Source organism: Lynx canadensis, chromosome D1 (assembly GCF_007474595.2).
Source record: "Lynx canadensis isolate LIC74 chromosome D1, mLynCan4.pri.v2, whole genome shotgun sequence".
Lineage (NCBI taxonomy): Eukaryota > Metazoa > Chordata > Mammalia > Carnivora > Felidae > Lynx > Lynx canadensis.
Genome location: NC_044312.2, coordinates 106746814 through 106774197, shown reverse-complemented (window position 1 = coordinate 106774197; position 27384 = coordinate 106746814). Strand labels below are relative to the sequence as shown.

Genomic DNA, 27384 nt, shown 5'->3' with positions numbered 1-27384 from the left:
GAGGCACTTGAGCCGTAGCCAGTCCTTCCCGTCTCCGGCTCCGGTGCGGCTGCGCGGTGGAATCACTGGCGGCGATTGGCCCAGGGGTGAGAGGGGGCGGGAGGTAAGGGGAGGGAAATCGGTCGTCCTCGGCGCGCGCCCGCCCGCGGCAGGGGAACCGAGGGGGCAGGAAGGAAAGCTGTTCCCTGCTGCGTTGTTTTGGGCTCAGTGAGCCGAAAGGGGGAGGGGAGGAGAGGGAGAAACAAACACTACGTAGCGGAGGCTGCGCGCGGCCTTCGTGCCTGCGTGCGTACGTGCGTGCGCTCGCTCGCGCGGGCTCAGTGCTGGCGCGTGAGGCGGAGGCGGGCGGCGGCGGCGGCGCCTGCGCGGTCGGGCTCGGTCGACGGTTCGCAGGGGAGGAGGCGGCGGGAGGCGGAGGAGGCGGCGGTGGCGATGGAGGTGAAGCGGCTGAAAGTGACCGAGCTGCGGTCTGAGCTGCAGCGGCGGGGCCTGGACTCGCGCGGCCTCAAGGTGGATCTGGCGCAGCGGCTGCAGGAGGCGCTGGACGCCGAGATGCTCGAGGACGAGGCCGGCGGTGGCGGGGCCGGGCCCGGCGGGGCCTGCAAGGCGGAGCCTCGGCCTGTGGCCGCGTCGGGCGGTGGCCCGGGCGGGGACGAGGAGGAGGACGAAGAAGAGGAGGAGGAGGACGAGGAGGCGCTGCTTGAGGACGAGGACGAAGAGCCACCTCCTGCCCAGGCCTCGGGCCAGGCCGCGCAGCCGCCGCCGGAGCCCCCGGAGGCGGCAGCCATGGAGGCCGCGGCCGAGCCCGATGCTTCCGAGAAGCCGGCAGAGGAGGCCACGGCCGGGTCAGGTGGGGTAAATGGTGGCGAAGAGCAGGGCACCGGCAAGGGGGAGGAAGACGAGCCGGAGGAGCGGAGCGGGGACGAGACACCAGGATCCGAAGCTCCGGGTGACAAGGCCGCAGAGGAACAGGGTGAGGAGCTGGTAGCGGAGCCCGGCTCCAAACTGCCCCGACCCAGCAGTCAGCCATGCACCGCGGGGTCCGTTTCCTTGTTCTCGTTTGCCCGAAAGCGCAAGATTCCCATCGCCTTTTGGTGGGACTCTCTCCCCAGGGGAGGTGGCTTTCATTCTCTACCCACCTTTCTGGAGGGTTTGACTGCCTCTGGCGGCCCCCCTCTCTGCAAGAGGGAGCTTCCTGCCTAACTTGGTTCCTTGGTGGTGGTGGATGGAAGTGAGCGATTTTGCATGCGAACTGCTTGTGAGCTACCTGTGGAGCAGTCTCCCGCCGTATTGGTTATCTTTTCCTAAAGCGGGAATGCGATGAGAAATTGGCTATTGCAGGGACAGCCAGACAGGGCTGTTGGAGGCTTTGGCCTTTGGGTTACCTATTGGTATTTCCGCCTTAAAAATATTAAGCAATAGGCTAAGTTCGCCAAAGTCCGCTCCATCACATTACTGGCGCTTGAGCCACACAGTGAGTCTGAAAATCTAACCTTGCTCCTGCTTTAGCAGCCTGTGGTTTGAGGGTGTGGAGTTTAATAGTTAACTAGTGAAGGGAAAGTCTTAATCTAGTGCGTTTAGAGTAAGTTAGTTAACACCAGTTGGCTAGATGTTTTACCTTGCTTGAAGTCTTATGATTAAGTTTGAATTTTTCCACTGAGTCTGCCGATGGACAAATTTGTGGATTGGCTGTGCACTTAAAGCATTTTTAAATTCTAGGTCCCTGACTTCCTGAATTGGAACCATTGAGGTGTTGGTGGGTTCACGGAATAACCTCGTGGAAGAGAGTGTGTAGAGTTGTCCAGGGAGTTAGTGACTTCTCTCTTCTTTTGAAGTGATTGGATGGTTAGACCAAATCCGTAATTATCTGTCAGAGTAGGCAGGAAAACTAGAGGTGCTTCCAAGTCTTGCTGTGTAGTGGGGTGCCTTAATTCTTACAATACATTTTTTTAGGCTGCTATTAGTAATCATGGTATAATTGGAACCCTTTCTAAGACAGTCACATGCAAGTTGCAGATTGTTTGTTCTGTGTCCTGGAACAAAAATCCCATTACATAACCTTTGACTTCGTGTGTATCCCAAATAGAAGATAAAAAAGGTTGAGGGATAAAGGACCGCTTTAAGGAAATTATTGTTAAAAATCTTAATGTTGCAAACTACAAAAGCTTGAAGAAAAATTCCAGTTTTTTTCCCTCTTGCAGAGAATGTTGCTAAATATACGACAACACCTTTCTACCCCAAATTATGTGCAGTAAAGATGCAGTATTATTTATGGGTCTCTTGTGACTTAATGGTTTGCTCTTGGCAACCTTCAGTTAAAAAAAAAAAAAATTCCATGATAGAAATACAGCTGTGAATATGCACCTGAGTCTGTTTGCTGTACAAGTAAAAGCTGTGGATGGCTGTGCATTGTACAGCTGGAAAGGCAAACTCTTTAAAAAAGACACATACGCTCAGGCTTCTGTATCATGAAGCTGTGGGAAAATGTTGGAAAATGTGTATTAAGTGCCTAGTTTACATCCAAACCTGACAATCAAGAGTCAAAATTAAATTAATCTATGAAATTCTTTAAAGACTTAGAGGATTTTTTTAAACGTCATATTGGTGGGAAAATCTGCAAGTTTGACCTGATTTAAGCAGATAAATTTAGAATGCAAAAATTGTCCAATTTTTATCTACTGCTTGACTGTAATTAGCCCATAATGTCCATCCTTTCCTTTTCTTTTCTTTTCTTTTCTTTTCTTTTCTTTTCTTTTCTTTTCTTTTCTTTTCTTTTTTCTTTTCTTTTCTTTTCTTTCTTATGAAATAATCAGCCAGTGACAGGAAGATGATCTTTGGAAATAAAACGTTCTGTGGATGCAGTGGGAAGAACCTGGTTATTCTGATTAGACAGCTACTCAGCCCCTTTAGTTTCTATTGGTTCTGAGCTTATTCTACGCTCCAAGATGAAAACTGATTTTCTTTCCCTCCTTTTTGTAGGAGATGACCAAGATAGTGAAAAGTCAAAACCAGCAGGCTCAGATGGTGAGCGGCGGGGGGTAAAGAGACAGCGGGATGAGAAGGATGAACATGGCCGAGCTTACTATGAATTCCGAGAGGAGGCTTACCACAGCCGGTGAGGGAAATGGTCCCCTTCATTGAAAGGGGTGTCTGCTCTGATTTGTTATCTACCTGATGTTGATTGGAGAGTATGGAAAGAGGGGTGGCTTAAAAATGCAATAGGTTTTTCTAGGCGTAAGTTTCAGATTGAATCCACTCTGAAAGCTCCTGTTGCTCTTTTCTCATTTGCTGATAGAAGCTGTCTGCTGGAATTTTATATTCACTGATAGTTTAAGACTTGATACAGACACCCCTCAAAGAAGAGGGCTTTGGATACACCGTATTTGCTTTTCTCTCATACCTATAGCTCAAAGTCTCCACCACCCCCTGAAGAAGAGGCAAAAGATGAGGAGGAGGATCAAACTCTTGTGAACCTGGACACGTGTATGTATAAGGCAGACAGGTTGGGGTTTTCAACCAACCCAAAGTGATTTTGGAGATTAAAACTTCATGGCCTGCAATTTTTAAGAGATTTAGCAATAGGAGACTTTGTATCCGTTCTTGACACCTGGGTAGATTTGCGTTCTGTTGATGATTTTCAAGTGTTGGGCTTTGGAATAAACAGATTGTTTCTTTCTAACAGATACCTCGGATCTCCATTTTCAAGTGAGCAAAGACCGCTATGGAGGGCAGCCGCTTTTCTCAGAGAAGTTCCCCACCCTTTGGTCTGGGGCAAGGAGTACTTATGGTGTGACAAAGGGGAAAGTCTGCTTTGAGGCCAAGGTAGTGTATACAGCTCATTAAGACCATTTGTTTATTAAATTATTTATTAGACTGCTACGTACTGGTTCCTGCCCCCCAGTATTTTATTAATGCAGAAAAGGTACCACACCTGAATGATAACCTTAGCTTCGGTAACCGACAAATTGACCCCCATGGCTTTGGTTTTAAGTTCACTGATAGCTGGTATTCTGATGTTGAGTTGTGACAGTTGTTTTCAGTTGATACAAAAGTCTTGTCTTTCCAGCTCAGACTTTGCTCCTGAGTTGGTCAGAGTATCTGAGAGTTCCTTTTCTGACTTGGCCAGGTAACCCAGAATCTCCCAATGAAAGAAGGCTGCACAGAGGTTTCTCTGCTTCGAGTTGGATGGTCTGTTGATTTTTCCCGTCCACAGCTTGGTAACGTTCTTTTTAACTGAATCGTTAGTGTTTGCTGCCGTGTCGTTTATTCCGTGGGAAATTTGGGTATAGGTAACTAATTTGCTGTCTGTTCTAGGTGAGGATGAATTCTCTTATGGTTTCGATGGACGAGGACTCAAGGCAGAGAATGGGCAGTTTGAGGAATTTGGCCAGAGTTTTGGGGAGAATGATGTCATTGGCTGCTTTGCTGTAAGTGCTCCTAAAAGTTGTGGATTCTTAGCGAGAAGTGAGTAGAGGGCACTGGGAATTCAACTTGCTTCCTAACAGCTGCTGTCTTCTATGCATTTAAAAAAAACTTTCTTTTAACGTTTACTTAACGTTAAACACAGAGCATGAGCAGGGGAGGGGCTGAGAGATGGAGAGAGACAGAATCTGAAGCAGGCTCCAGGCTCTGAGCTGTCAGCACAGAGCCCGATGTGGGGCTCGAACTCACAAACCGCGAGATCATGACCTGAGCCGAAGTCAGACGCTTAACCGACTGAGCCACCCAGGCACCCCACTCTTCTATGCATTTGATGTATTGTTTGCTTAGTTGTGTTTAGCAGTCTGAGTTTTGTTGTTTTTTTTTTTTTTAAAGGTTAAATTGCAAGATTTAATCAGTCTCAACTCCTGTAAGGTCTTGAATGCTCTTGTTTGTTGTCACTGTAGAATTTTGAGGCTGAAGAAGTAGAACTTTCCTTTTCCAAGAATGGAGAAGACCTAGGTGTGGCATTCCGGATCAACAAGGAATCCCTGGCAGAACGGGCCCTCCTACCCCATGTCCTCTGCAAAAATTGTGTTGTAGAATTAAACTTTGGTCAGAAGGAGGAGCCCTTCTTCCCACCACCGGAAGAGTTTGTGTTCATCCATGCTGTGCCTGTCGAGGAGCGTGTGCGCACTGCAGTCCCTCCCAAGACAATAGATCAGTGTGAGGTATGCCAAACGGTGTGCAAAACTTATGCTTTGGAATGGTTGGCTTGAAGACTTTTCTTAAAGCTTCACCTGACTGGGCAGGTGATGATGTTCTTAAATTGGGCTTTATGAACCTGACCCTTACTTAGTTTTCATGGCATTCCTGGTTCTGTTTACTTGTAGGTGATTCTGATGGTTGGACTGCCTGGATCTGGAAAGACCCAGTGGGCACTAAAATACGCAAAAGAAAACCCTGAGAAAAGATACAATGTCCTGGGAGCTGAGACTGTGATCAGTCAAATGAGGGTGAGTTGCTGGGAGAGGTGAGCTGTGGTATTTCTCTGGAGGTTCCAAGTAAATGCCTATAACCCTTTCCTGGTGGAGTTGGTCTTAATATATGTTTAGGGCTTTTTTTTTTTTTTTTTGCTGTGTTGTCAGATTTCTCAAAGCAGATAAAACCTGGAACATATCCAGATCAAGATGGAAATGACTCTTAGGGAGTGGACAGCATGCATTCACAGCATTGAGGAATAGGAATGATATGCTATGAATAGCTATGATAGCTTTGATCGCATTAAAAGAGGTGGCATTTACCAGTGACTCTTGGGTTTTAACTTGCTGCTTAACTTCTTGTGTTTCTCTTCACTTCCTCTCGAACTCATCAGATGAAGGGGCTTGAGGAGCCAGAGATGGACCCCAAAAGCAGAGACCTTTTAGTTCAGCAAGCCTCCCAGTGCCTTAGTAAGCTGGTCCAGATTGCTTCCCGGACAAAGAGGAACTTCATTCTTGATCAGGTATTGTTGAAAACACTGGCAAGAAACCTGATTTTACAGACGGTCCAAAGATGAAAGATTTGGCATCTATTTAATCTGATAAAACGGCTTACAGTCCAAGCGGGGTGCGTATGTAGAGGGAGACAGAATTAAGGATCAGAAACAGGTTCCCTAAGTATGACCGAGTGGTTGTGTTATATGACTGAGTCATAATGTTTTTGGAATTCGGGGATACCTTTTTATTTGTGTTTTTACCAGAGAGTATATGGACCAGACTATAAAACACATAATAGAGGTAATGGGAACAGAGGTGGAGCTTGTGTGGATTCCTGGCTCCACCGCTTAACTAGGTTTGTGACCTTTGACGAGTCTTGGTCTCTGAGTCTCAGTTTTTTTGATGTGCAAAACGGAGTAATACCTGTCATATAGAGTTTGAAGAATTAGAGGAAATTGTGTCTATAAGACCCCTAATTTCTTGCTTCGCTTGTAAAAGATGCTCAGTAAGTGAACATGAGTGGTAATTTTTATTCCTGAAACATCTGTTGTTCTTTCTGTCCCTAGTGTAACGTGTACAACTCTGGCCAACGGCGGAAGCTGTTGCTGTTCAAGACTTTCTGTCGAAAAGTGGTGGTGGTTGTTCCTAATGAGGAAGATTGGAAGAAGAGGCTGGAGTTGAGGAAGGAAGTGGAGGGAGATGATGTGCCTGAGTCTATAATGCTGGAGATGAAAGGTGGGCTAATGTTACACAAGTTAGGGAGCCTGTCCTTGGTCAGTGCACACCTTTCCAAGGCCTCTTAGCACTTGGAGCGATTCTCCCCATCTAAAGTGTAAATCTGGCGGCACCTACCTGGCTCAGTCGGTAGAGCATGCATCTCTTGATCTCAGGGTCATGAGTTCGAGTCCCGTGTGGGACATAGGGCTTACCTGAAAAATAAAAGGGTAATCCAAAGAGTAAACTAATGGTAAATTAAGAGTAAATCAAGGAAGCACTTGTAGGTAAATGAATGAGGAGAGTAACTGGAGAAGCAGTAACTCCTTTTTTTTTTTATTTTTATTTTTTAATGTTTATTTATTTTTGACAGAGACAGAGACAGAATGCGAGTGGGTTAGGGGCAGAGAGAGAGGGAGACGCAGAAGCAGGCTCCAGGCTCTGAGCTATTAGTACAGAGCCTGACACGGGGCTCGAACTCACGAGCTGTGAGATCATGACCTGAGCCGAAGTCGGACGCTCAACCAACTGAGCCACCCAGGCGCCCCAGCAGTAACTCCTTGATTCATTCCAGAGAAGACACAAAAAGTGAGGTAGTGACTGACCACAGGGTGATTAAAACTCAAAGCCGAGGCTTTGTTGATTCCATTACTCATTTAGTAAAAGTTTCAAGGGTGTTCACTGTTTGTCCAGTACTCTTTTAGGCATAGGGGAATAGTGAATTAAATGAAGCTGTGTCTTCATTGAATTTATATCTTAAGGGGGGGGCGGAGTTTGGAGTGAACAATCTTACCAATATGTCTTGATTTCTAATATCACATTAGGCTTGTTTTTTTGTTTCGGTTTTTGGTGTGTGCCTGAAGTTTTTAATATAATACAAAGCCTTATAGCAGCATCTCCATGAGGCAGAATTAACCATCTTGATGGATCCCACTTCCTGCTGTTCCCTTGTTCCCTCTAGAGTGTGATTTTTTTCCCCCTTTGCTGCCTTTAGCTTCTGTCATCCCACCTGTCTGCTCGGCTACTGGCTCTTTAACTTCTGATAATGCCCAGGCATGGGAGCTAGTTACACATCTAAGAGCTGGATTCTCCAAGTTGACTCAGGATGAACCATGCCAGTCCATAACTGATTCAGGTCCTTGGAGGAATTTAGTTCAGTTTTATAAAACTGAGGGCTGACTGGATTCATCTAAGGGTCAAGAGAGCCCCATAGAGCTGAATTCCACTGAGACTCACCCTCAGAACTTGATGTCTAGAGACTGGCTAATGTGCTGGCCCATCATGCACAAGTGGTAAATGAGGCCGCTTGTACTCTTGTCTCCTGTGCTCTCCTCATATAGATGAGTAAATGCTTTTTGGTTTGGGTTACTTTCTCATGGAGTCTCTCTTAGCATGTTATCTAACCAACACCAAAATTTCCTCAGTTATTTTTAGCCTCTAGCTACCTTCATCTGTCCTGATAAGAAACTTTCACCCAATTCACTGTTAATTTATTATGGATCGCTTGAGAACTGGTAAATCTAATTTGCAAGTAGCCCTTTGCTTGGGACTGTTACAGTTTAGAGGAAACTTCTGATAAGCCAGTGGGTATGAACCCAGCACCTTCATGTGCATAGAAAATCCCATTCTTCCTACAGCGGGGTTTTCGGGGTGAGATCTGGCATGTGTATGCGCTTTTCAGCTCCCATAAGCTTCTCCCTTCCTCTTGCAGCCAACTTCTCTCTGCCTGAAAAATGCGACTATATGGATGAGGTGACCTACGGGGAGCTGGAGAAGGAGGAAGCTCAGCCCATTGTCACTAAGTACAAGGAGGAGGCAAGGAAGCTGCTGCCCCCCTCCGAGAAGCGGACAAACCGCCGAAACAACCGAAACAAGCGCAACCGGCAGAACCGAAGCCGAGGCCAAGGCTATGGTGAGTCCCGGGGACCTGCCAGCCCCCTGCCTCAGTCTGTTCTTTGTGCTGCGCACGGCAGGAGCCACAAGGAAAGGCTAAGGAAACCAAGTCCAGTCCCAGACAATGAGGAAGTACTTTCTATATTATAGGAGCAAATGCTTCCTGTGTCCTTCCCCCCCCCCCCACCACCTTCTTGCACTTCTTCCATAATCCTTCAGCAAAAGGGAGTTACTTTTCAACAAAAATGTTTGTGTCCTCGAAAAGCGTTTGCGCAAGCTTCCCGTGCAGGTGTTTTTTCATTCTTAAATACGAGCCCCACACTTTACCTCATGCTTCGCTTTTCCAGTATGTCCTCAGGACTTACGCAGTGAGGTTAGATTCCCAACCCGAATTTTCTTGCTGCTTTTGTCTGTTGGATCAAGCCAGCTGTGCAGACCAGAAAGTGAATGCATTATTCAGTAATTTGGGGGGGTTCCAAAGTAAGTTAAGCTAGTAGTAGAATTCACTTCCCTCCTGCATGTCTATCTAGTTTGTCAGTTAACCCCACAGTGTGCATTCACTTGACCTTAAAAATGTGTGTGTGTGTGTGTGTGTGTGTGTGTGTGTGTGTGTGTGTGTGTAAGTCAACAAAGCTTCTGAGTGTCTGCCGTGTGCCAGGCACTGGGAATACCAGGTTTCTGCCCTAAGGAGCTTGTTATTTAGACTTTGTTTTTCATTCGCATAAAATAATGGGCCTGGGGTACAGGATAGCTGGGGTCCCTTCCAAGACTGAAAGTCCGTGATTCTACGAATGGCAGTTTTTACTCCTGTTTCTAACTCTGCCATGTATCCTTTTGCCATCTTAAATGTTTTGCAGGAATTGGGCAGGTTCCAAAGCAAGGTGGCTTGGTTTTCTTGTGTCTCTATTTCTCTGCCCACCCCCCCCCCCTTCAGATTCTTTAAAAAGCTCCTGGCTGGTGCCTTAATTACCACCGTGTGAGCCTGACAGAAACAGGCTTCCTATTCCCCCAGAATTGCCTTTGGCTCCGACTTTTTGATTTCCACTCAGACGTGGAGCCAGGACCCCATGCCAGCTGTGTGAGCGCGCTCTCCATTTCTCTTCCAGTGGGCGGGCAGCGCCGAGGCTACGACAACCGGGCCTACGGGCAGCAGTACTGGGGGCAGTCTGGAAACAGAGGGGTGAGTGCAGCTCTCCTTCTGCTCCTCCCTCTGGGTTGTGATGGCCATTCCTACTGGCTTGGGGGAGCAGAGTGGTTTGGGCTGTTTTCTCAGGGCTTAGGGTTTTGCCCGTTTCATGTGTTCCTCTGGAAGAATTTATTCTGGGAAGATTAAGCCTGTTGATAATGTCAAGCTCTGATGTGTGTCTCACTCAAAACGGGATGGCAGTGGATCCTGACGCCCAAAGCCCACCAGTCTTCACTTCTCCTTTCTCAGGGTTACCGTAATTTCTACGATCGATACAGGGGAGACTATGATCGATTCTACGGGCGGGATTATGAGTACAACAGATACAGAGACTATTACAGACAGTACAATCGGGATGTGAGTATCCTCTGGGGATGGGGGCGGGGGTGGCAGGACTAGAGGAATGAGTGTCCTGCCTCTCCGTGCTTGGCCAGCTGTGGCTCTGAGTGATGGGGTTTCCCCTCTCTTCTAGTGGCAGAATTACTACTACCACCCCCAGGACAGAGACCGATACTACAGGAACTACTACGGTTACCAAGGGTATCGGTGAAGCCCCTGTCATGCTCTCCTGTCAGCCATGAAGCTGAATCTCTAGGGGTGCCAGGCACCCCCCCAAAACACAACCAAGGAAAACAGGGGCTGTTCGGGTGGGGCTGAGCTGCCGGGGAGGGGCGGTGGGGGGGAGGGTGCGCAAGCAGGGGCAGGGGAGGGGGGAGGTGGAAACGACAAAACTGTACATTTTTTTTAAAAGTTTGTTGAAAAGAATATTGTCTTATTCTATAAAACATTTCAAACCTAGTTAGATATTTGTAATCAAAAAACATTTGTGCAGAAAGCGGCACTTAGGGCTGCCTGTCCTGTATCCTGCGGTTGGACAGGAAAAGAACTAAAAATGTCACCCTTCTGACATTCTAAGGCAGCTGGACTGGCAGCCAAGGAAGGGAGAGCGGAGGAGGTGGTGCGGAGAGGGCGGGGACGCCCATGAGGGCGCTCTCCCCGGAGCAGGCAGGAGTGGGGACAGAGGGAGCACTTGTGACCGGGGCAGTGAAAATAAACGATTGGCTCTTCTCAATCACTTGCACCAACTAACCGTTTGTATTTTCTTTACTGACCTTTCCCTCTTGGGATATCCGGTCTGGTGGGCTGGGAGGCCAAAGCGTCCCTGTCTCCCCTTTCCCGTGCCTCGTGCTGTTTGGCTGAGGCTTGGAAGACCACCCGTCGGGCGGCTCCGTTCTGGAGGCTTCCCAGGCCAAGGAGGCACGGGGACCGTTCGTGATTGCAGGGCAGAATAGCCGGCGCTCTCCATGTACCCGTTAATGAGTTTCCATAGACTCCTGGGGGAGAAGGGCATCGAAGCCCTCAGCCTGAAGATTGTGACTTGCCAGTCTCTACTCTGTCTTCCAAACTTGAGACAGGCGGGAAGTCCCTGAAATCATCTCTGTTAGAGCATCTGTCCTCTTATAGTGCGAGAGAAGGAGCGTTTCTCAGGGTTTCAGCTCACACAGAAACGAAGCAGGATTCTTTTCACTGCAGCAGGAGATGTATATAGGTGAATCCTGTGGTGTGGGCTACCAGGCCCAGGTGCTGAGAATAGCAACTATTTTATACAGTGTGGAGGGCATGAGCCCTACTGGTTTTTTTGATACACAGGTAGAGAGTGAATAGGAAAGGGGAGGGAGGGGGGCGGGGGGCGGGGTGGGGGGGGTGGGAGGCAGCTCGGAGTGGGGCTGCTGAACTTGGGGAAGAGCGAGAATGTGAGTGCGTGTAATGTGTGCATGAGAGGGAGCGCCCCCTCCCAGCATCTTGAAACAGGATTTGTCTGGGGGTGCTGTCCCTGCATGTCCCCACAGAGGCCTCTCGCCGAGAGACTTCTATTGGGATAGTGTTTGTTTGTAACTTTACCAACCCCCTCCCAGTTCTTGATGAACAGCTTCAGGTTGCTGGGCTCGAGAATATGGGTGGGACATGAGAATGCTCTTTCGACATTCAGCTTCAGTTTTCATTCATCTTCCTGCTCAGCATTCTGTCAGCCTAGAACTTACTCTGCACACACCATGTATTGCAGCACTTGCTAGTGAGGGAAGACCCAGGGTAGCGTTGTGTTACTTACCAGACGATGTGTCCATTTCCTCCCCTGGGCAGTTCTCTGCCGAAAATTCTGTGCTGAGATTTGACCTTTCCCTCCCTCCACTGATACCTCCATGCAGCCCTTCCCTAGGCAGGCAGGCCCACATCTGGTCCTCTGGTCACCCCCTGCCCGATACACCCTTCTGCCCTACAAGTACCTCTGACCCTGAGGCTGGAAGAGGGGTGCTGGCACGAAGGAAGTTTGCTTGCTCCTAACAATGTCCTTTCTCTTGGCGCCTGCTTCCTTGTGGTGCCACCATGGATCTGTGTGAGGCAGTGAGTGAAGTGATTGCATGAACCTTTCTGTAACCCGCTCACTTTTTATTGTTAAGGGAGTTTGAGAGAGCTTTGCTCGTAGTGTCAAGGCAAGGAGGCAAAAACTGGAGCCCAAAGAAATTCCCTTAGGGCCAGATTATGTCACAACAGTAAGTTGAATTTTGAGGCAGAAGTTGCCATCCCTTTTCAAATGTTCAGTCCTCCAGCGAATAGTATCTTTTTAGAGTCACATGGTTTGGGGGTGCTAGGCCCTCAGGGCCGGGGTGGGGGGCAAAGAGCTTAAGCCGATTGGGGGGGTTGGGGGAGTCAGGGGAAGGTACTTGCTGTTAATTTTTGACACCAGAAAGTCATCTTTAAAAAAAAAACAAAAACGCTGTTTTTCTGATGGATGGAGAGTGAAACTGCCACATCCTTGTTGGTTTAGCCCAAGAGATCCCTTGCAGCAACTGTAGATGTCTGGGTTTTGTTTCTGTCTTTTTATTGTGAAAAAAAAAAAAAAAGAAAAAAAAAATGTTACGGGGAAAATGTGGATTTACCAAGAGGGATCCCTAGCCTTGTTTTCCTTAGAAGACTTGTTTAGTGTTTTATCAGACGTCTTTTGTAGTTGTTGTAGATGGAAATGCTTGTGAGAAAAACAAACACCACATGGAGCCTGTAAATGTTTTTGCACAACCTGTAAAGCATTCTTGGAAGTGGCCAGTAAAAAAGGGTTTTACCGTTTAAAAAAAAAAAAAATGTAACTGTGTCATTGTTTACATCTGTAACTTTTTCCTCCCCTGTTCTCATTACATCCTGGCAAAAATGTAGGCACCGTAGCTTCCAGTTTTAGAATAAATAACCATTTGGATTGAATTCACCCTATCTCCTGTGGCTGCACTGACTGGGGTGGAGTGTGTCATGGGGGGGATGGATTGACCGATTTCTGGTGCTGCTTCCTCAAGTCGTACGGGGTCCAACCAAGGCTGGCTTTCCTCTTGCGTGGCTCTTACTCCCTTCTGATTCTACTATTCACTTGATGATTGTTAGCCTCCTTAGTGCCTGCTTCTGAGCGCCTGGGCCACTGGAGTAGAAGAAAATACATGATAAATCATGATCCATTTGGCCTGTACTAAAACCACTCAAATGCTTAAGGTTCAAGGTAAAGCCAGTTCCATTTGGGAGCCAAGTAAGTTTATTAATGATTAGTTGCCACTTAGGAGGAAAAGCCTTCCTATACCTTGGAAGATGTCAGATAGGGCTTACTTTGGGGAGTAAGAATGTCACTTGAATTAACAAAAGCACCACTGCATTACTAGCACTAACTGATCCTAATTGTAATTCTGATACATGTTCAAGGACTCATTAAGGCTGAGATGCCTACAGGCTCACAACCCCAGTTTGGAAATGGTTGTGCTGTAACAGATACAGGTCCTGCTCTGTCTCCTCCCTCTGTACGAGACAGATGTTCAGACCCCAGGGACCTACAGCTGTGTATATATAAAGGCTATCCTTGATTTCAGTGTTAGAGCTAATTAGTAAGTTTTAGTGGTTAATTATAGTTAACGTCTGGTCTCTGGTAACCTCTTAAACCCCCCTTTTCCCCAGCTAGGGCTACAGCCATCACCCCCAATCTGAGGAGTATGAAAGTTGTGCAGAAAAATTAAGCAGAGGCTTAAAACAACACACACACAACTCCTATCAAGACTACCTTTATCGAGCACTTTTGGCTTTTAACCAAGTCTGAACTTATGTGGAAATTTTCACTTACTCTTCTGGAGTTTGCCCAACACTTTGATGCAGTAGAAAAAGAGCAAGGTTCTTCTTAGTGACTGCTCTGCATTGCTTGCTACTTAAGCGTATATAGTACAATTATTCATTAAATATTTGAGTGCCAGCTATGTGCCAGACACTTTCAGGATGCAGGGATTAAAATAGACTTGATCCTTTCAGGAGTTTTCATGAAACACCCAAGAAGAAACTAAAGCGGACTCCTGAACAGAATGAGGGTAGGGTCCCCACTGTAGGATGAGGTAATGAATTAGATTACCTCCAGGGCCTGTTAGGGCTCAGAAATTCAGCAGCAGCTGGAAAGCTGCTGTTTCTGAAGGTGCCCCAAGTTCATCGGGTGCCCCTGGACCTGTGGATACATCCGTAGGAGACTAAGTTCGGTTCCTGGTAGAATGCCCTTTATTCCCTTGGTTTCCACTCTGCATTCCTGTACGCTTACTGTCTTACTGCGTGAAGGAAGTGGGGGTGTGGGGAAGCTGGGGGTGATGGCTATCCCTAAAACAGGTCACCCTTCTGTTACTTCAGGGTGGCTCCTCCCTTCGGCACTCCCCACCCCACCCCCGCAAAGTATATTCCAGCAAGAAACATGACCTAGGCTTCCTACGGTTAGGATGTATTCCTGAATTTGGGGGATGTTGATAGTGCATAAGAAGCAGACACCCTCGGACTGTTACCTTACCTGCCTTGGCCCTGGTCCCACCTCCATATGTTCGCCCTTGGAAGGAAAAGGCTTTTTTCTAGAAGAGCATTCTGGGCTTCTAAACCTCCGCCAAGTTTGAATCTGGGAGGCGCTCGTGAGACCTTAAGCCTTAGTTTTGGCATCTGGCCAGACAGCATGCTGGGACCACTACGAAGGCTGGTAGGCACACGAGGGGCGGGGACGTTGTTTCTAGCGGATGTGACCGAATGGGTCTGAGAGGGAAAGGGGAACATAGCTCTACCAGGAAGCCCAAACTGAAACAGTTTCGGGCTTATCCAGCTCCTAGGGACACCAGGAGGCAACCAAGGAAGGGCGCCTGAGAGGAACGGCGCCGGGCATTGACCTCACACTTCTGTTTACACTCCAAAGACATCCTCTGCTTGGCAAGCAGTAGAAACGAGATTCCCTCGCAAGATCCACGCTCCCAGCGCCTGCTACGCTGTGCTTGCCGGGGTCCCCTTGTCCCACGATCTTTGCTTATAGTCACCCGTGTGCCTTCACCTGGATTGGGGAGACGTCGACTTCAAGACTCCGGGGTGGGTAGGAATGTGCATCGAGTTGACGAGGGCAGGGGCAGCCATTTTGAGACCAGATGAACACAGAAGGGACCATATTGAGAACTCTAGATGCCTGGGGCCGCCATTTTAAGTATGGGGATAGCTCGGAAGCCCTGTACGGTGAAACCCAGTGACGTGGGGCCGCCATATTGGCGCGGATCCCATGGCGGTGGCCATCTTGGAAAGGGGCCCACTGTGGGCGCGGCCATCTTAGAAGCAAAACCTGCCCCTTCGCAGGAACTGGGGCCGAGCTCCTCCCCTCCGTTACTGAGTTCCTGCTGTCTGCGACTGCCCTCAAGATCCCTTCCTAAGAGCCGCCCTGTTCGGTCTGTTTTCATTTTCACTTGCGTTCAGTGCTTTCGCGCGCGCGCGGGGGTGTGAATGCTTTCCGTGGCCCCCTGAGTGTCTGTTGTAACTAAATTCTTCCACTCGAGACGCTCTCTTGCGCCCGCCATCCCCCCAATCCAGGCGGTCCCCGATCCTAGACAGTGTCTAAACTGATTTGACTAACCCTATTCCTTGGGTATGGCAAGCCTTTCACCTGCCGTACACAGTCCCAGATCTACAGATTGATGATCCTCTCCCCAAGAACGCTAACACAGGAGCTGTCCTCTGAGACTCTGGATGACTTTATTCTTCAAATGGCTTTACCCTTCTGATAGCTCCAGGTGAGACTGAGAGCAAGCACCCGGCCCATCCCTCTCTCCATTGTCTGAGCGGGTCACAGAGAGAAGCCGGCAGGACGCTGGCAGTCGGACGGCCCTTCTGGGGACGGAGCTAAGGGGGCTCCCCTAGTCAGGGGGTACTTGGGGTCGGCCGAAGTGGGCGAGGAAATGGGGTGACGGAGAGCCTTGTGCTTCAGATAACCTCACAGGGTTGGACAAGGGCTAGGGATGGGATGCAGGGACCCTCAGGGGCTCACGACAGTTACTGACCTAAGGAAGGGCCTAGGAGGAGGAAAGGTGAAGAGCTTGTGGGGAGGGACGGGGCGACTCAGAGGAGGGCACAGAAGAACTTCTTCTCCCGGAAGGGGTTCTCCGAAGTGGGCACAGGGGTGATGAGGGGATCCTCGCAGGCGTGGGCATCACAGTAAGTCATCAAGTCTGCTGCTGCCTTGGACACCTGGGACACAGCCAGGAGGGGAATGGTTAGCCAGATCCCCTGAGAGGGGCTACAGCCTCCCTCCCCAAATGGGTTATCTTTTGCCATCTCTAGGGCTCCTTAAGACAGTATTCTCTTCCCTCATCCCTGACAGCGGCCAGGGGATGGCTGCCCTTACAGAACCGGTGACTCCTCCCCTGATGGCAGGGAGTCAAGGAAAGAAAACATCTCTTAACCTGAGGTTTGGGGACCTACAGCACAAGTGGGCCAACTAATAGGATCCAGGGTCCACCCACCTTTATCCGGCACAAGCTGGCTTCAATCTTAAGCTGTTCCACCATCTTGCGGGCTTGCCCAATACTCATAGTGCTGTTCACAGGGGTCTCCCCTTTCATTCTGGAGAAAAGAGTGGGATAGCTCGGAGCATAATGGAGGTGGGTGGGTGCTGCCTAATCTTATCTGAAGACCACCCCCCCTCCCATGTTCATTTTTCATCTGTCTTTACAAGGCTGGGGTCATGTGGCCCAGTATTTTGTTTCTCGTATCTCCATCCTCCAGGGGCCTTTCCCATCCCTGTCTTCCCAGGCTAAGGAAATGGAGAAGGTGGAATGAGATACCCCCCCAAATTCCCACACGACCTGGGCCACAGATCATTAAACATACAAACGATTTAAGGCTTTTTGGCTCTTCCAGCCATGTGTTCCCAGCTCTGGAAGCCTCAACCAGAAAGAGCCCCGCCCTGTTGAGGAGGGCACATAACCCCCACCTGCCCCCTTGAGCCCCAACGGGAGAAAAGCAGGATGCTCCCTACTCACCTGAAGCCACAGGCAGTGTGGCAGCCCTGGGGAGTAGTCAGTGGGGTGCACAAAACCTGCCTGAGATGGGTGCCCCACCTTGCAGGGAGTTGCCGCTGAAAGTATCTGCTGCAGCAGCCGAAGCAGCCGACACAAAGAAGGCCACTGGGGAGGGTCAGGGCAGAGGTCCGTCGAGGGCTGGACCCAGTTCCTGAAGCTCAAGCACTGCCCAGACGCTGGTACCTGAAGGATGAAGGATGCTAGAAGGAGCTGCTCGGATACTGGAGCATACCAACTGCCCGGCCAATGGGGGAGCCTGGCTGCTGACTGCAGCCCCTACGCACACCCCCACTGTTAACGGTCTCTCTTAGCTGCCCTTCCCCCATTGCAGGCATTCTGAGTCTGGGTTACGAAGGAGCTGGAAGGAGCTGAGGCCCAGGCCGACTCTCCCCCCCCCCCCTTAAATGGGGTGGTCTGGACCTGTGACATCCCCTGCAGTGGAGTCAGTACTGGCTGCAGGGGACCCTGCTCATTTGAAAATCTGACATCAGCTGGGCAGTCGCCCTCCCCTCCTCCCTCCTCCCTCCGCTCTGACATAGCATGTAGTACCTGAATCTTCTTGTCTTTCCCAGGGACCCTCCATTCCCTATACCCAGGAAAATGTGATGAGCTACAGGTAACCAGCTTCTAGATCACCAACCAGTTCATATTCTAGCCACAAGTGATTCGAATGGAAGATCCAGGGGCGACAAGGGATGTCAGGAAGATGCCTAAAGAACAAGAAGCTGGGGGGAAAGAGGTGTGCAGATACCAGATCAAAGAATCGGACAAAGAAGAGGTAGGGGGAATTGTGGGGAGAGTCATTGGGTGTTTATTGAAACAGATGGGCTTCCTGGGTGGGTTTTGGGTGGGGGGAATTGGTTTGATAGAATACTTCCCAGACCTGCAGAGCTGTGCTTGGTGCTGTGTGGAATGCAAAGACGTACACTGACCTTACCCTCTGAGGGATGTTATTCGGGGTGAAGAGTCATGTACAAAATAGAAGGTACCGTCTGCCAAGATCTAGTCTAGATTGGTGCGCTGTGGGGACTCTGAGGGAGTCTAGTTAGGGTCAGAGGAGGTCGATCCCAAATGCTGGAGACAAAACACGGAGCTGAAATACTATCACAGCTGTGAATAGGGGCCGGCCGGCAGTGCCCTCCGCCTAGGACGCCTACAGGTGCAAGGAGCTGTGGGCGACAAAAATCAGCGCCAGCTGGATAAACGCCTCTTTCCCCCTTTGCGGGGTTTAAATGGCCGGTGGTGAAGGTGGGCGGAGGGCCGGCCTGAGGGGGGATGCTGCTGACTCATAGCATGCCGTGAGGGCAAATCTTGAGGCCTGAAGGAAGGCGCTTGTCCTCTTTGGTTTTGGGTAACCGACAGCAGGGAGAGACTCTGCGCGGAGCGCGAGGTGGGAAACCCTCCGCCCGGCAGACCCCGCCCCTTGCGCCGGGCTCCTCCCCTGAGTGAGGTCCCGCCTCCCGGGGCCGCAAAGGCGGCCGGCGGGAGGGGGCGGGGCTTCCACGGGAGGCAGAAGTCTCTTGTCGCCGTTGCCCCGGTAGCCCGCGAGCTGGTGAGTCTGCAGAGCTGCGGCGGCGGACGGGCTGGTTTCCCTGGGGGCGCGGTTAGGTGGGGGCTCCGGGCGCCGCGCCCACCGCCAGCCGGAAGGGGTGCTGGCGGGGAGCGGCCGTTGGCCGCAGGACTCCCGGCCCGGCGTGGAGGGCGGCCCTGTCCGGGAGCGAGCGCAGTTGTGCGCTCGGGAGAGGAGAAACTCGGGAGACAGTTCTGACGGCACTTAGGCAGCTGGCTCTCAGTGCGGCTGTACGACCTTAGGCAAGTCGCGCAGTCTCTCCGTGCAGCCACCTCGCAGTGTGGACAACGTGTCATCACGTGTGTAAAAGCCTTTTAAGGTGCTCGTTTTATGTATATTATATATTGCTATGGATGAGTGTCAAGGTAGCCTGTCCCAGAATCAGGTGTCCAGAGGACAAATTCAGCGAAGTTGTTCTGGCACTGGGGGCGAAGAAAGCACAGTGAAAGAAAGGGAAGGGATAATTGGTTGGGAAGCGTAGCCATTTGGAGAAAAGCCATATGAAACAAAGTCTATGCTGTGTCCAGCTATCTCTGGTTCCTCAAAGCCAGTCCAGTAAACTTGTCCTTGTTGTCTCCACCATCCCTGGGGAAAGAGCCATTTTTCCCCCCTCTGTCTTTTTCCAGGAACCACCAGCTTCTTCATCCCATGGCCAGGGGTGGCGTCCAAGTGACCGAGCAGCTAAGAACTCAAAGCCTGAACCTGGGGCCAGACACTCCGCACTCCCTGCCATGGTCAATGACCCACCAGTACCCGCCTTGCTGTGGGCCCAGGAGGTGGGCCACGTCTTGGCGGGTCGTGCCCGCAAGCTGCTGCTGCAGTTTGGGGTGCTCTTCTGTACCATCCTTCTCCTGCTCTGGGTGTCTGTCTTCCTCTACGGCTCTTTCTACTATTCCTACATGCCGACAGTCAGCCACCTCAGCCCTGTGCATTTCTACTACAGGTGAGAGGGGTCTTCTCCTGAAGTGGAGTCATCCTTTGAGAGAATTGCTGTTAGGGCCCTTGGAGCTTATTCAGTTCACCCCCCTCATTTACAGAGGAGAACATTGGAGCCCAGTGTGTTTATATGATTTCTTACCTTCCGCAGCCCAAGGCTGAGGGAGCTCTGGGTTGGTAGCGCTCTGAGGTCCTAGCTCTACCTCTGGTTACTGAAATCTTTGATTAAAAAGTAGGGAAAAAAAAATCCCTCTTTTAGGCTGTCACTCTGTGGGTCTGTTCTGTTTGGATTGGATCAGACCTCTCTCAGGGCCGCTCTAGACCTCTTAGCCAACCGCATCCCTCGAGTCATCTCAGAACTAAGCTAGCCTTCAGTAAAGAACGTATTAGGAAAGCAACAAGTTGCCTGCCTCCCACTCCTGATAATCCTGCACAGTAGAGATTATGCAAACACAAAGTGACTAGGTACCTAAAGTCCCAGAGTCCTGCTTCTTGCCTGGGACTTCAGTTCCTTCTGATTTTACGGGCCTTAACCAAATTCTCTCCCCTTCTCTTAACATGGGCCATAGGACTAATCTAGAGATGCTGACAAGGACATTGTTATCAACGGTCCAAAGTCATTTTCCCCCTCCCCCGTCTTGAGTCCCTGATCATGAACTGTAGTTTCTAAGTCAGAGCTGCTTAAACTTTTAGGAGGCATGGATCTCATGAAAGTTATGGCCCTTTCTGCTATAAAAACATGTATGCAAGGGAGTATCTGTCTGGCTCAGTCAGGAGGGCATGTGACCCTTGATCTCAGGGTCATGAATTCAAGCCTCATGTTGGGTGTAGAACTTACTTAAAGCTTATACAGACATCTGTATGTATATGTATGTATGTATATGTATATGTATATATATATATGCATACACATGTGTGTATATGTATGTGTGTATACATATGTATATATACATACGCACACCCATGTATAATTTTGCTTACAAGTTGGAGAGGAGTGTCAGCCTCTTTAAGACCATCTGTGGATTCCTTGGGAGGACTTTCCTCAAACTAGGCCCCAGACCAGAACTACTAAATCAGACTCTGGGGCTAGGACCCAGGAATCCGCATTTTTATGAAGCTCTCCAAGTGAGTCTTTAGAAACATTTGAGTCTGAAACTATTCAACGAAGTGTCCATGGAGTCCTGCTTAAGAATTTCCACTCTAATGAGAGGAGATGAGCTGAAGTGGCAGGAAGAGAATGAAAGAATCATTCAGGTGTCTTGAATCTCCTGGCTGCATTTCTTCTCCATCTCTCTCTGACAGAGAGAAGGGTGCCTGTTCTGGAAGAAGGGATGGGGGACAAGAGGGAGCCCTAGGGGCCCAAGGAAGTGTACAGACAGGTAAGGCAGACCCTCTTAACTTAGCAGAGTATCATCCCCATTCTCATCTAGGACTGACTGTGATTCCTCCACCTCCTTACTCTGCTCCTTCCCTGTTGCCAATGTCTCGCTGGCTAAGGGTGGACGTGATCGGGTGAGTATGGGAGCTGAAGAGAGGTTTCATTAGAGCTCTGAAGACTTGAAATCGGAGGGCTTGAGAAAGACCTGGTGAGCAGGGATTGAGTAATGGAGACTAAGAGGAAGGCTCGCAAGGAAAAGGAGGTTAAAGAAAAAGTAAAATCTGAAGCGTGTGGATTTTCCTGCTGCAGATGTTAGCGATGCTCTCTCAGATTATTTCAGACAAGCTATAGCTATTAGAGGTGTTTTAGACCTCAGTGAATGTGAATCAACCAATCAGCTATGTCACTGGACTGGGATGGAAACCACCCAAGCGTTTTGAAAGCCTGTATGTAAGATTATGAAACTGTTGACAAATATGTGTAACCTGCCATTACAAAGGGTACTGTGCCAGGAGATGGGCCACATGCCAGTATGACTTCAACAAACCCAGAATCCCTGGGAAATGCAGAATGGGGGTGCATCTATTTATATTAGGCAAGCTGGTGGAGGCTCTGGAAAGGGTAGGATCCCTGAACACTTCAAAAGGACCTTTGGAGCATCAACATTGTTTTTGATGACCAGAGTGTTTTGAGTCGTTAGCAACATAATTAGTAATAATCAGTGGTCGAACTTACTAAGAACTTTATTTAATGTTTATTTATTTTGAGACAGCAAGCCAGGGAGGGACAGAAAGAGAGGGAGAGAGGGAGGGAGGAGGAGGAGAGAGAGAATATGAATCCAGAGAGAGAGAGAGAGAGCGAGAGAATGAATATGAATCCCAAGCAGGCTCCACGCTCAGCACGGAGCCCAACCCAGGGCTCAATGTCATGAACCGTGAAATCATGACCTGAGCCAAAATCAAGAATCAACTGCGTGCCTAATTGACTGAGCCACCCAGGTGCCCCTGGAAAGTGTCTTTTAAAAGTGGTTCTTGAGAGGACACTGACTTACACAGGATAGAAATAAATGGTCACTCTGAAGGGAGGAGTGTAAGCATTAGCATCTGGGGTCCCCTGGGATTGGTGTTTAGCCTGGACTTGTTTGACAATACAATAACCTGGGAGATTGCGTATCCTTTCCCTCCTTCCAGTCAACCCCCAGGTAGCCATACACTATCAAGAACACTTACCTTGGGTCCCAGGTGAGTGGGTCCCAAATGGAAGATTTCAAAGTAGTGGGGTAGAATGTTGGATGTTGCAAGGCAGAGATTTCTCATTTTAATCCTGCCGGGAAAGGAGTTTGGAGATCATGACAGAGTCGTCTGTGAAGGCATTGATTCAGTGTGGTTTTGTGGCTCAAAATAATAATAAATGGAATACATTGAGAAGGAATTAGAAACAAAGCCACAGAACATCTGCACCTGAAATGGTGCATACAGTTGTGTGGCTGTCCATTGTGGAGATCCGCATGGTGGCTCAGAGAGCCTAAAACAATTGTGTGTGAGGCTGCTGGATGAGGAAGGAAGGGAAAGATGAAGGGTGAGGGGATGTCAATATCAGGGACTCCAATCAGGGTAGTCCCTGGTAATTAAAGCGGGTTGATCATTTCGTTCATTATATAAAGTAGCAGAGTGTAAGATACAGATTCTGCATTTCAGAAGAAGTTGTGAAGGATTGGAGGGAGAGGCTCAAAGTAGACCTTTTAAGGAAGGGTGAATGTTGGGTGGGAAAGGAGGAACAGGAGGGGAATCTGCCCATCAGGCAGACAGATGTGAAGAAAGGTGTGGAGTCATTCTCAAGATTCTGACATTCAATTCTGTGGATCGATCCCATTGGAGGAGATGATGTTTATTTAGACGGAATTACTAGTTTAAAAACATCTACATGGGACTCCTGGGTGGCTCAGTCGGTTAGGTGTCTGACTTCAGTTCGGGTCTGATCTCACCGTTTGTGAGTTCAGGCCCCACGTCCGGCTCTGTGCTGACAGCTCAGAGCCTGGAGCCTGCTTCGGGTTCTATGTCTCCCTCTCTCTCTGACCCTCCCCCATTCACACTCTGTGTGTCTCTTTCTCTCAAAAATAAATAAGCTTTAAAAAATAATAAAAAATAAAAACATATATGAAACAGCTTTATTGAGCTATAACTCACATACTGTACAATTCACCCATTTAAAATCTATAGTTCTGTCGTTTCTAGTGTATGCAGACTTTAAGCAACCAGCACAATTTTAGAGCATTTTAATCACCCCAAAAAGAAACTCCTACCCATAAGCTAGGAGTCACTCTATTTCCCTCCAACCCACCCTGAGAACTATGTACTATAATGTTGCAAAGAATTCAGTGAAGCAGCTGGCTTCATCGGGCCTCTTCTGGGGGCTAGGAATGTCATGGAATCCATTTTTTTTTCCAACAGATAGTACTTCATTCTGAAAAGCAGAATCTGTATAAAAAAGGACTTTGAGAAGTAGTTTTCCACGTTTTACCTTAGTGATAGTGCTCAACACACCCTCAATCATATCTGGATTTTGGAGGTGATTCACTATGGGTTGGGTTTGGGTTTTGGTTTTTTTAAATTCATTCCCTTTGGGGGTCCCTGGATGGCTCAGTCGGTTAAGTGTGCGACTTCGGCTCAGGTCATGGTCTCACGGTTTGTGAGTTCAAGCCCCACATCAGGCTGTCTGCTGTCAGCACAGAGCCTGCTTCAGATCCTCTGTCTCTCTTTCTGCCCCTCCCCCGTGCTCTCTCTCTCTAAAAAAAAAAAAAAAAAAAAAATCCGTTCCCTTAAATACAGAAACTTTACTCTTGTCCCTGTGATTCTTGTATATGCACCCTGAGGTCATGCTACAGATGAGAGCTGAATAAAGGGTTAGAAGAGTACAGGAATGGTCAGGAAAAACTAGGGTATGTTTGGTGGCAAATCTTTAGCTTTTTGAGGTTAATCCCAATGAAGACGCCTTCCCACTGTGAGTCTCAGGGTTCCACCAAAAGAATCCAGGTAAGGACCCAGAGTGACACAAAGATGATCTGGAGTGACAGAGACTGAGAGGTGGCTCGGGAGTTGGTGCTTGGTTAATTAATAATATAAGTGAAGGCGGGCTGGGCCCAGGGGGATGGCCTCATGGGGACAGAGGCCTGAGTCACAGATGGCCCAGTTGGCAACAGGATGGTTCACTTTTGGAAAAGAAATGTGTGACGCAGCCTTTCTCATAACAGAGCAGAGAGCGGTTTAGCCAAAGCATAGGATGCCGAAGCTCTCCGAAGTAGGAGGGACCTGGCCACCACAAGGGGGCAGCACCCTCCTGGGATGAGAGCCCTGAGAGGCCTGCTCTGCTAACCAGGGAGATTGTGGCCCTATCCGGAGGGATGGGGGGAGGTGGAACAGAGACCGTACAATTAAAAACAAATTTTTTTGAAGAGAGATGGGGGCTACCTTGGGCAGGTGCTGATGTATGGACAGCCGTACCGCGTCACCTTAGAGCTTGAGCTGCCAGAGTCCCCTGTGAATCAAGACTTGGGCATGTTCTTAGTCACCATTTCATGCTACACCAGAGGTGGCCGAATCATCTCCACTTCTTCACGCTCCGTAAGTGTCCGTGGCCTATCTGGGAGGGTGTGGCGATGACAACGGATGGCAGAATATCTGGGTAGGGTTCCAGGAGAAAACATCCTAGCTCTGGAGGTCACAGACACATCAGGATCGGGAAGAGGAGTCAGTTTCCCAAGCCAGACAGACACCCCAGGTATCTGATGAGCACGTCCAGCTTTGGGGCAAAGCCTGAAGAGGGGAGACAAAATGGGCTTCTTTAGAGCCCGGCGGATGTCTGCTGGCATTCTGTCTCCGAAACCTACTAGCTGAGAGACTACTTCTTTAACTCCTTGGTTACAAAGTCTTATTAACTGGGTATGAAAGTAATGGTCCCATAGCGAGACCAGTTAGGGTCCGCTAAAGAAATGTACCATGCTTGTTAGCACATGGTGGGCGTGCAATAAATATTAGACTCCATTCTTTTTTTTTTTTTTTTTATGTTTAGTTTTGAGAGAGAGAGAGACAGCAAGCGGGGAGGGGCAGAGAGAAAGGGAGACACAGACTCCAAAGTAGGCTCCAGGCTCTGAGCTGTCAGCACAGAGCCCGACACGAGGCTCGAACTCACGAACCGTGATATCATGACCTGAGCTGAAGTCGGCTGCTTAACCGACTGAGCCACCCAGGCCCCAAGACTCCATTCTTACATGAGTTGTCAACAGAGCCACGTGATGAAGCGTTATCTCTGAATGTCTACACGGGGAAAAATGCTTCAGCTGGAGCGCTGGAACTTAGGGTCTATTCTGGATCGAAGAACTGCGTGGGGGAAAGATCAGAGACAGTGTTGGGCTTAACCCATGAAGTTCTTAGAAGAGGGACCTTTGTTGCGCTGGAATGGAGACGTGGATTGAGGAGAGGAGGGATGTTACTCAAGCAGTTGGAATGATTGGGCCAAGGCTTGTTTGGGGGGTGGGGGCATGGTAGGAAGTGAAAATGAGGGAGCAGGGGACCCGAGGAAGGTTGAGGGGTTGGTAGGGCGGTGGCAGTCTGGGGGTACCCATCCCCAACCTCTCCCCTCCTCGCCCTGGCTCCGGCAGGTGATGTTGCATTACCGCTCAAACCTGCTCCAGATGCTTGACACACTGGTCTTCTCTAGCCTCCTGCTGTTTGGCTTTGCAGAGCAGAAGCAGCTCCTGGAGGTGGAGCTGTACCCGGAATACAGAGAGAACTCGGTAAGGGGGGCGAAGGAAGACTAGAGACTGCTCTCCCCAGGAGCTCAGAGTTCTACCTGAGGAGCCTCTGGGCTCGGTCAGCAGGGGCGGCCACAGACGCTGCAAGTGGGGCTCAGATGGGGCTGGGAAGAGTGACAACAGCAGGACCCTGGCCTGACGCTCGCTGCCCCGCCCTCCGCAGTATGTGCCGACCACCGGCGCGATCATCGAGATCCACAGCAAGCGCGTCCAGATGTACGGAGCCTACCTCCGCATCCACGCCCACTTCACCGGGCTCAGGTGAGGAGCCGCTCGAGTGGGGCCTCCGCAGCTCCCCTGGGGGCTGTCTTGAAGGGAAACTGCCTTGAACTTCCCCAGAAATGATTTCTGGGAAGCGGGGAGGCTGGTGCTTTCCAGTAACCGCTGCCCACTTCCTGCCTCAGGTACTTGCTGTACAACTTCCCGATGACCTGTGCCTTCATCGGCATCGCCAGCAACTTCACGTTCCTCAGTGTCATCGTGCTCTTCAGCTACATGCAGTGGGTGTGGGGGGGCATCTGGCCCCGCCACCGCTTGTCTCTGCAGGTCACAAAGGACCTCCTCTCCCCCCCCCCCCGCCCCCCAACTTCATGATCCTTCTTTAACTGAGGGGCGGGCTGGGGCGTGTCATGGGGCTCGGGCGTTAGGGCCCAGATCACTGCGTGGGAAGCACACCCTTGCTGCTCACTAATTTCTCCTCCACAGGTAAACATCCGGAAAAGAGACAGTTCCCGGAAGGCAGTGCAGCGAAGAATCTCTGCCCACCCTCCAGGTGGGCATGACGGTTGGGGAGCTGGGTGAGAGGGGACTCCCGTGTTATCCAGTGTGAAGCTTTAGGCCCTCCACAGCTGGGCTGAGGGTCAGAGGACAGGCTGGAGGAGGCGTCGCCTGGGTGCAGCCACCCTAGCCCTCCCCTGCCCTCTCCCCACTCTGGAGGCACAGGGCCCCAAGGCCAGGAGGAGTCAACGCAGCTGTCAGACATCACAGAGGACGTTGGTGAGAGCCCTGAAGACCCCCCAGGGGCAGGTATGGTGCCGCAGCTCTCCCCTCCTCCTTCCTAACACCTCCTCAGGTGTCCCCTTCAGCCTCTTCCAGTCTGACCTCTGCATTCCCCTTGTGGCTGCAGAGGGTCAGCTCTTGGAGGAGGAGAAACCCGATCAGCAGCCCTTGACGGGAGAGGAGGAGCTGGAGCCAGAGGCCAGTGATGGTGAGGGGCACTCGGCACAGGGGCCCAGGCGGAGTGGGGTGGCATGTGGGTAGGGGGGACATTATATTGGTTGGGGGAGAAGGGCCCCTGGTTGGTTAATTTCCGATTTAACTTTGTTTCTCCCTCCCCTGGCCCAGGTTCAGGCTCTTGGGAAGATGCAGCTTTGCTGACGGAGGCCAACCTGCCTGCCCCTGCCTCTGCCTCTGCCTCTGCCCCTGCCCCTGCCCCGGAGACTCTGGGCAGCTCTGAACCCTCTGTGGGCAATCTCCGACAGCGGCCCACCTGCTCTAGTTCCTGAAGAGAGCAAGGCAGAGTCCCCACATTCCAGCCCTTTCCCACCTGACTCCCGTCCCTTTCCTGTGTCTTCCCCCAATAAACTATTTTCATGCCAGCTGCTTCCCTGACTCCTCG

The 27384-nt window shown here is 50.0% G+C and overlaps 3 protein-coding genes across 15 annotated transcripts; 2 read left to right on the top strand and 1 right to left on the bottom strand.

The window, feature by feature from the left end:
- Nucleotides 1–397: 397 nt before the first annotated feature.
- On the top strand, nt 398–10328 carry HNRNPUL2 (heterogeneous nuclear ribonucleoprotein U like 2). Of its 3 annotated transcripts, XM_030331931.1 has the most exons (14): nt 400–973; nt 2980–3115; nt 3407–3483; nt 3683–3822; nt 4127–4217; nt 4315–4427; nt 4887–5150; nt 5313–5435; nt 5795–5923; nt 6464–6632; nt 8323–8523; nt 9611–9684; nt 9940–10047; nt 10163–10328. In XM_030331931.1, the coding sequence occupies exons 1-14, from the start codon at nt 433–435 to the stop codon at nt 10238–10240; spliced, it is 2244 nt and encodes a 747-aa protein (XP_030187791.1). In that variant the 5' UTR covers nt 400–432; the 3' UTR covers nt 10241–10328. The 3 variants fall into 3 exon arrangements, with proteins under 3 accessions (XP_030187793.1, XP_030187792.1, XP_030187791.1); XM_030331933.1 differs by lacking the exons at nt 9611–9684; nt 10163–10328 and having other exon boundaries at nt 398–973; nt 9940–10016; XM_030331932.1 differs by lacking the exons at nt 2980–3115; nt 3407–3483 and having other exon boundaries at nt 399–973.
- Nucleotides 10329–14814: 4486 nt separating this feature from the next.
- BSCL2 (BSCL2 lipid droplet biogenesis associated, seipin) lies at nt 14815–27364 on the top strand. Of its 11 annotated transcripts, none has more exons than XM_030331912.2 (12): nt 14815–15096; nt 17645–17850; nt 19269–19585; nt 21009–21090; nt 24409–24576; nt 25614–25748; nt 25930–26027; nt 26171–26312; nt 26472–26538; nt 26700–26792; nt 26893–26973; nt 27111–27364. In XM_030331912.2, the coding sequence occupies exons 2-12, from the start codon at nt 17743–17745 to the stop codon at nt 27269–27271; spliced, it is 1452 nt and encodes a 483-aa protein (XP_030187772.1). In that variant the 5' UTR covers nt 14815–15096; nt 17645–17742; the 3' UTR covers nt 27272–27364. The 11 variants fall into 11 exon arrangements, with proteins under 11 accessions (XP_030187772.1, XP_030187770.1, XP_030187773.1 ...); XM_030331910.1 differs by lacking the exon at nt 14815–15096 and adding an exon at nt 15110–15443; XM_030331913.1 differs by lacking the exon at nt 14815–15096 and adding an exon at nt 15453–15785 and having other exon boundaries at nt 26703–26792.
- Nucleotides 16101–17173, bottom strand: GNG3 (G protein subunit gamma 3). The gene is made up of 3 exons (XM_030331930.1): nt 17034–17173; nt 16515–16614; nt 16101–16239 (listed from the first exon to the last, which is right to left on the bottom strand). The coding sequence occupies exons 2-3, from the start codon at nt 16611–16613 to the stop codon at nt 16111–16113; spliced, it is 228 nt and encodes a 75-aa protein (XP_030187790.1). The 5' UTR covers nt 16614; nt 17034–17173; the 3' UTR covers nt 16101–16110.
- Nucleotides 27365–27384: the final 20 nt, after the last annotated feature.

Bases quoted from the DNA above. Each gene is read 5' to 3' on its own strand.
- HNRNPUL2 (XM_030331931.1), top strand. From the start codon at position 433: ATGGAGGTGAAGCGGCTGAAAGTGACCGAGCTGCGGTCTGAGCTGCAG. The intron at 4,428-4,886 runs GTAAGTGCTCCT...TTGTCACTGTAG, and splicing joins ATGTCATTGGCTGCTTTGCT to AATTTTGAGGCTGAAGAAGT. The intron at 10,048-10,162 runs GTGAGTATCCTC...CCTCTCTTCTAG, and splicing joins ACAGACAGTACAATCGGGAT to TGGCAGAATTACTACTACCA.
- GNG3 (XM_030331930.1), bottom strand. From the start codon at position 16,613: ATGAAAGGGGAGACCCCTGTGAACAGCACTATGAGTATTGGGCAAGCC. The intron at 16,240-16,514 runs GTGGGTGGACCC...GCTGTGTCCCAG, and splicing joins CCAGCTTGTGCCGGATAAAG to GTGTCCAAGGCAGCAGCAGA.
- BSCL2 (XM_030331912.2), top strand. From the start codon at position 17,743: ATGGAAGATCCAGGGGCGACAAGGGATGTCAGGAAGATGCCTAAAGAA. The intron at 19,586-21,008 runs GTGAGAGGGGTC...ATTCTCATCTAG, and splicing joins CCTGTGCATTTCTACTACAG to GACTGACTGTGATTCCTCCA. The intron at 25,749-25,929 runs GTAAGGGGGGCG...CGCCCTCCGCAG, and splicing joins CGGAATACAGAGAGAACTCG to TATGTGCCGACCACCGGCGC.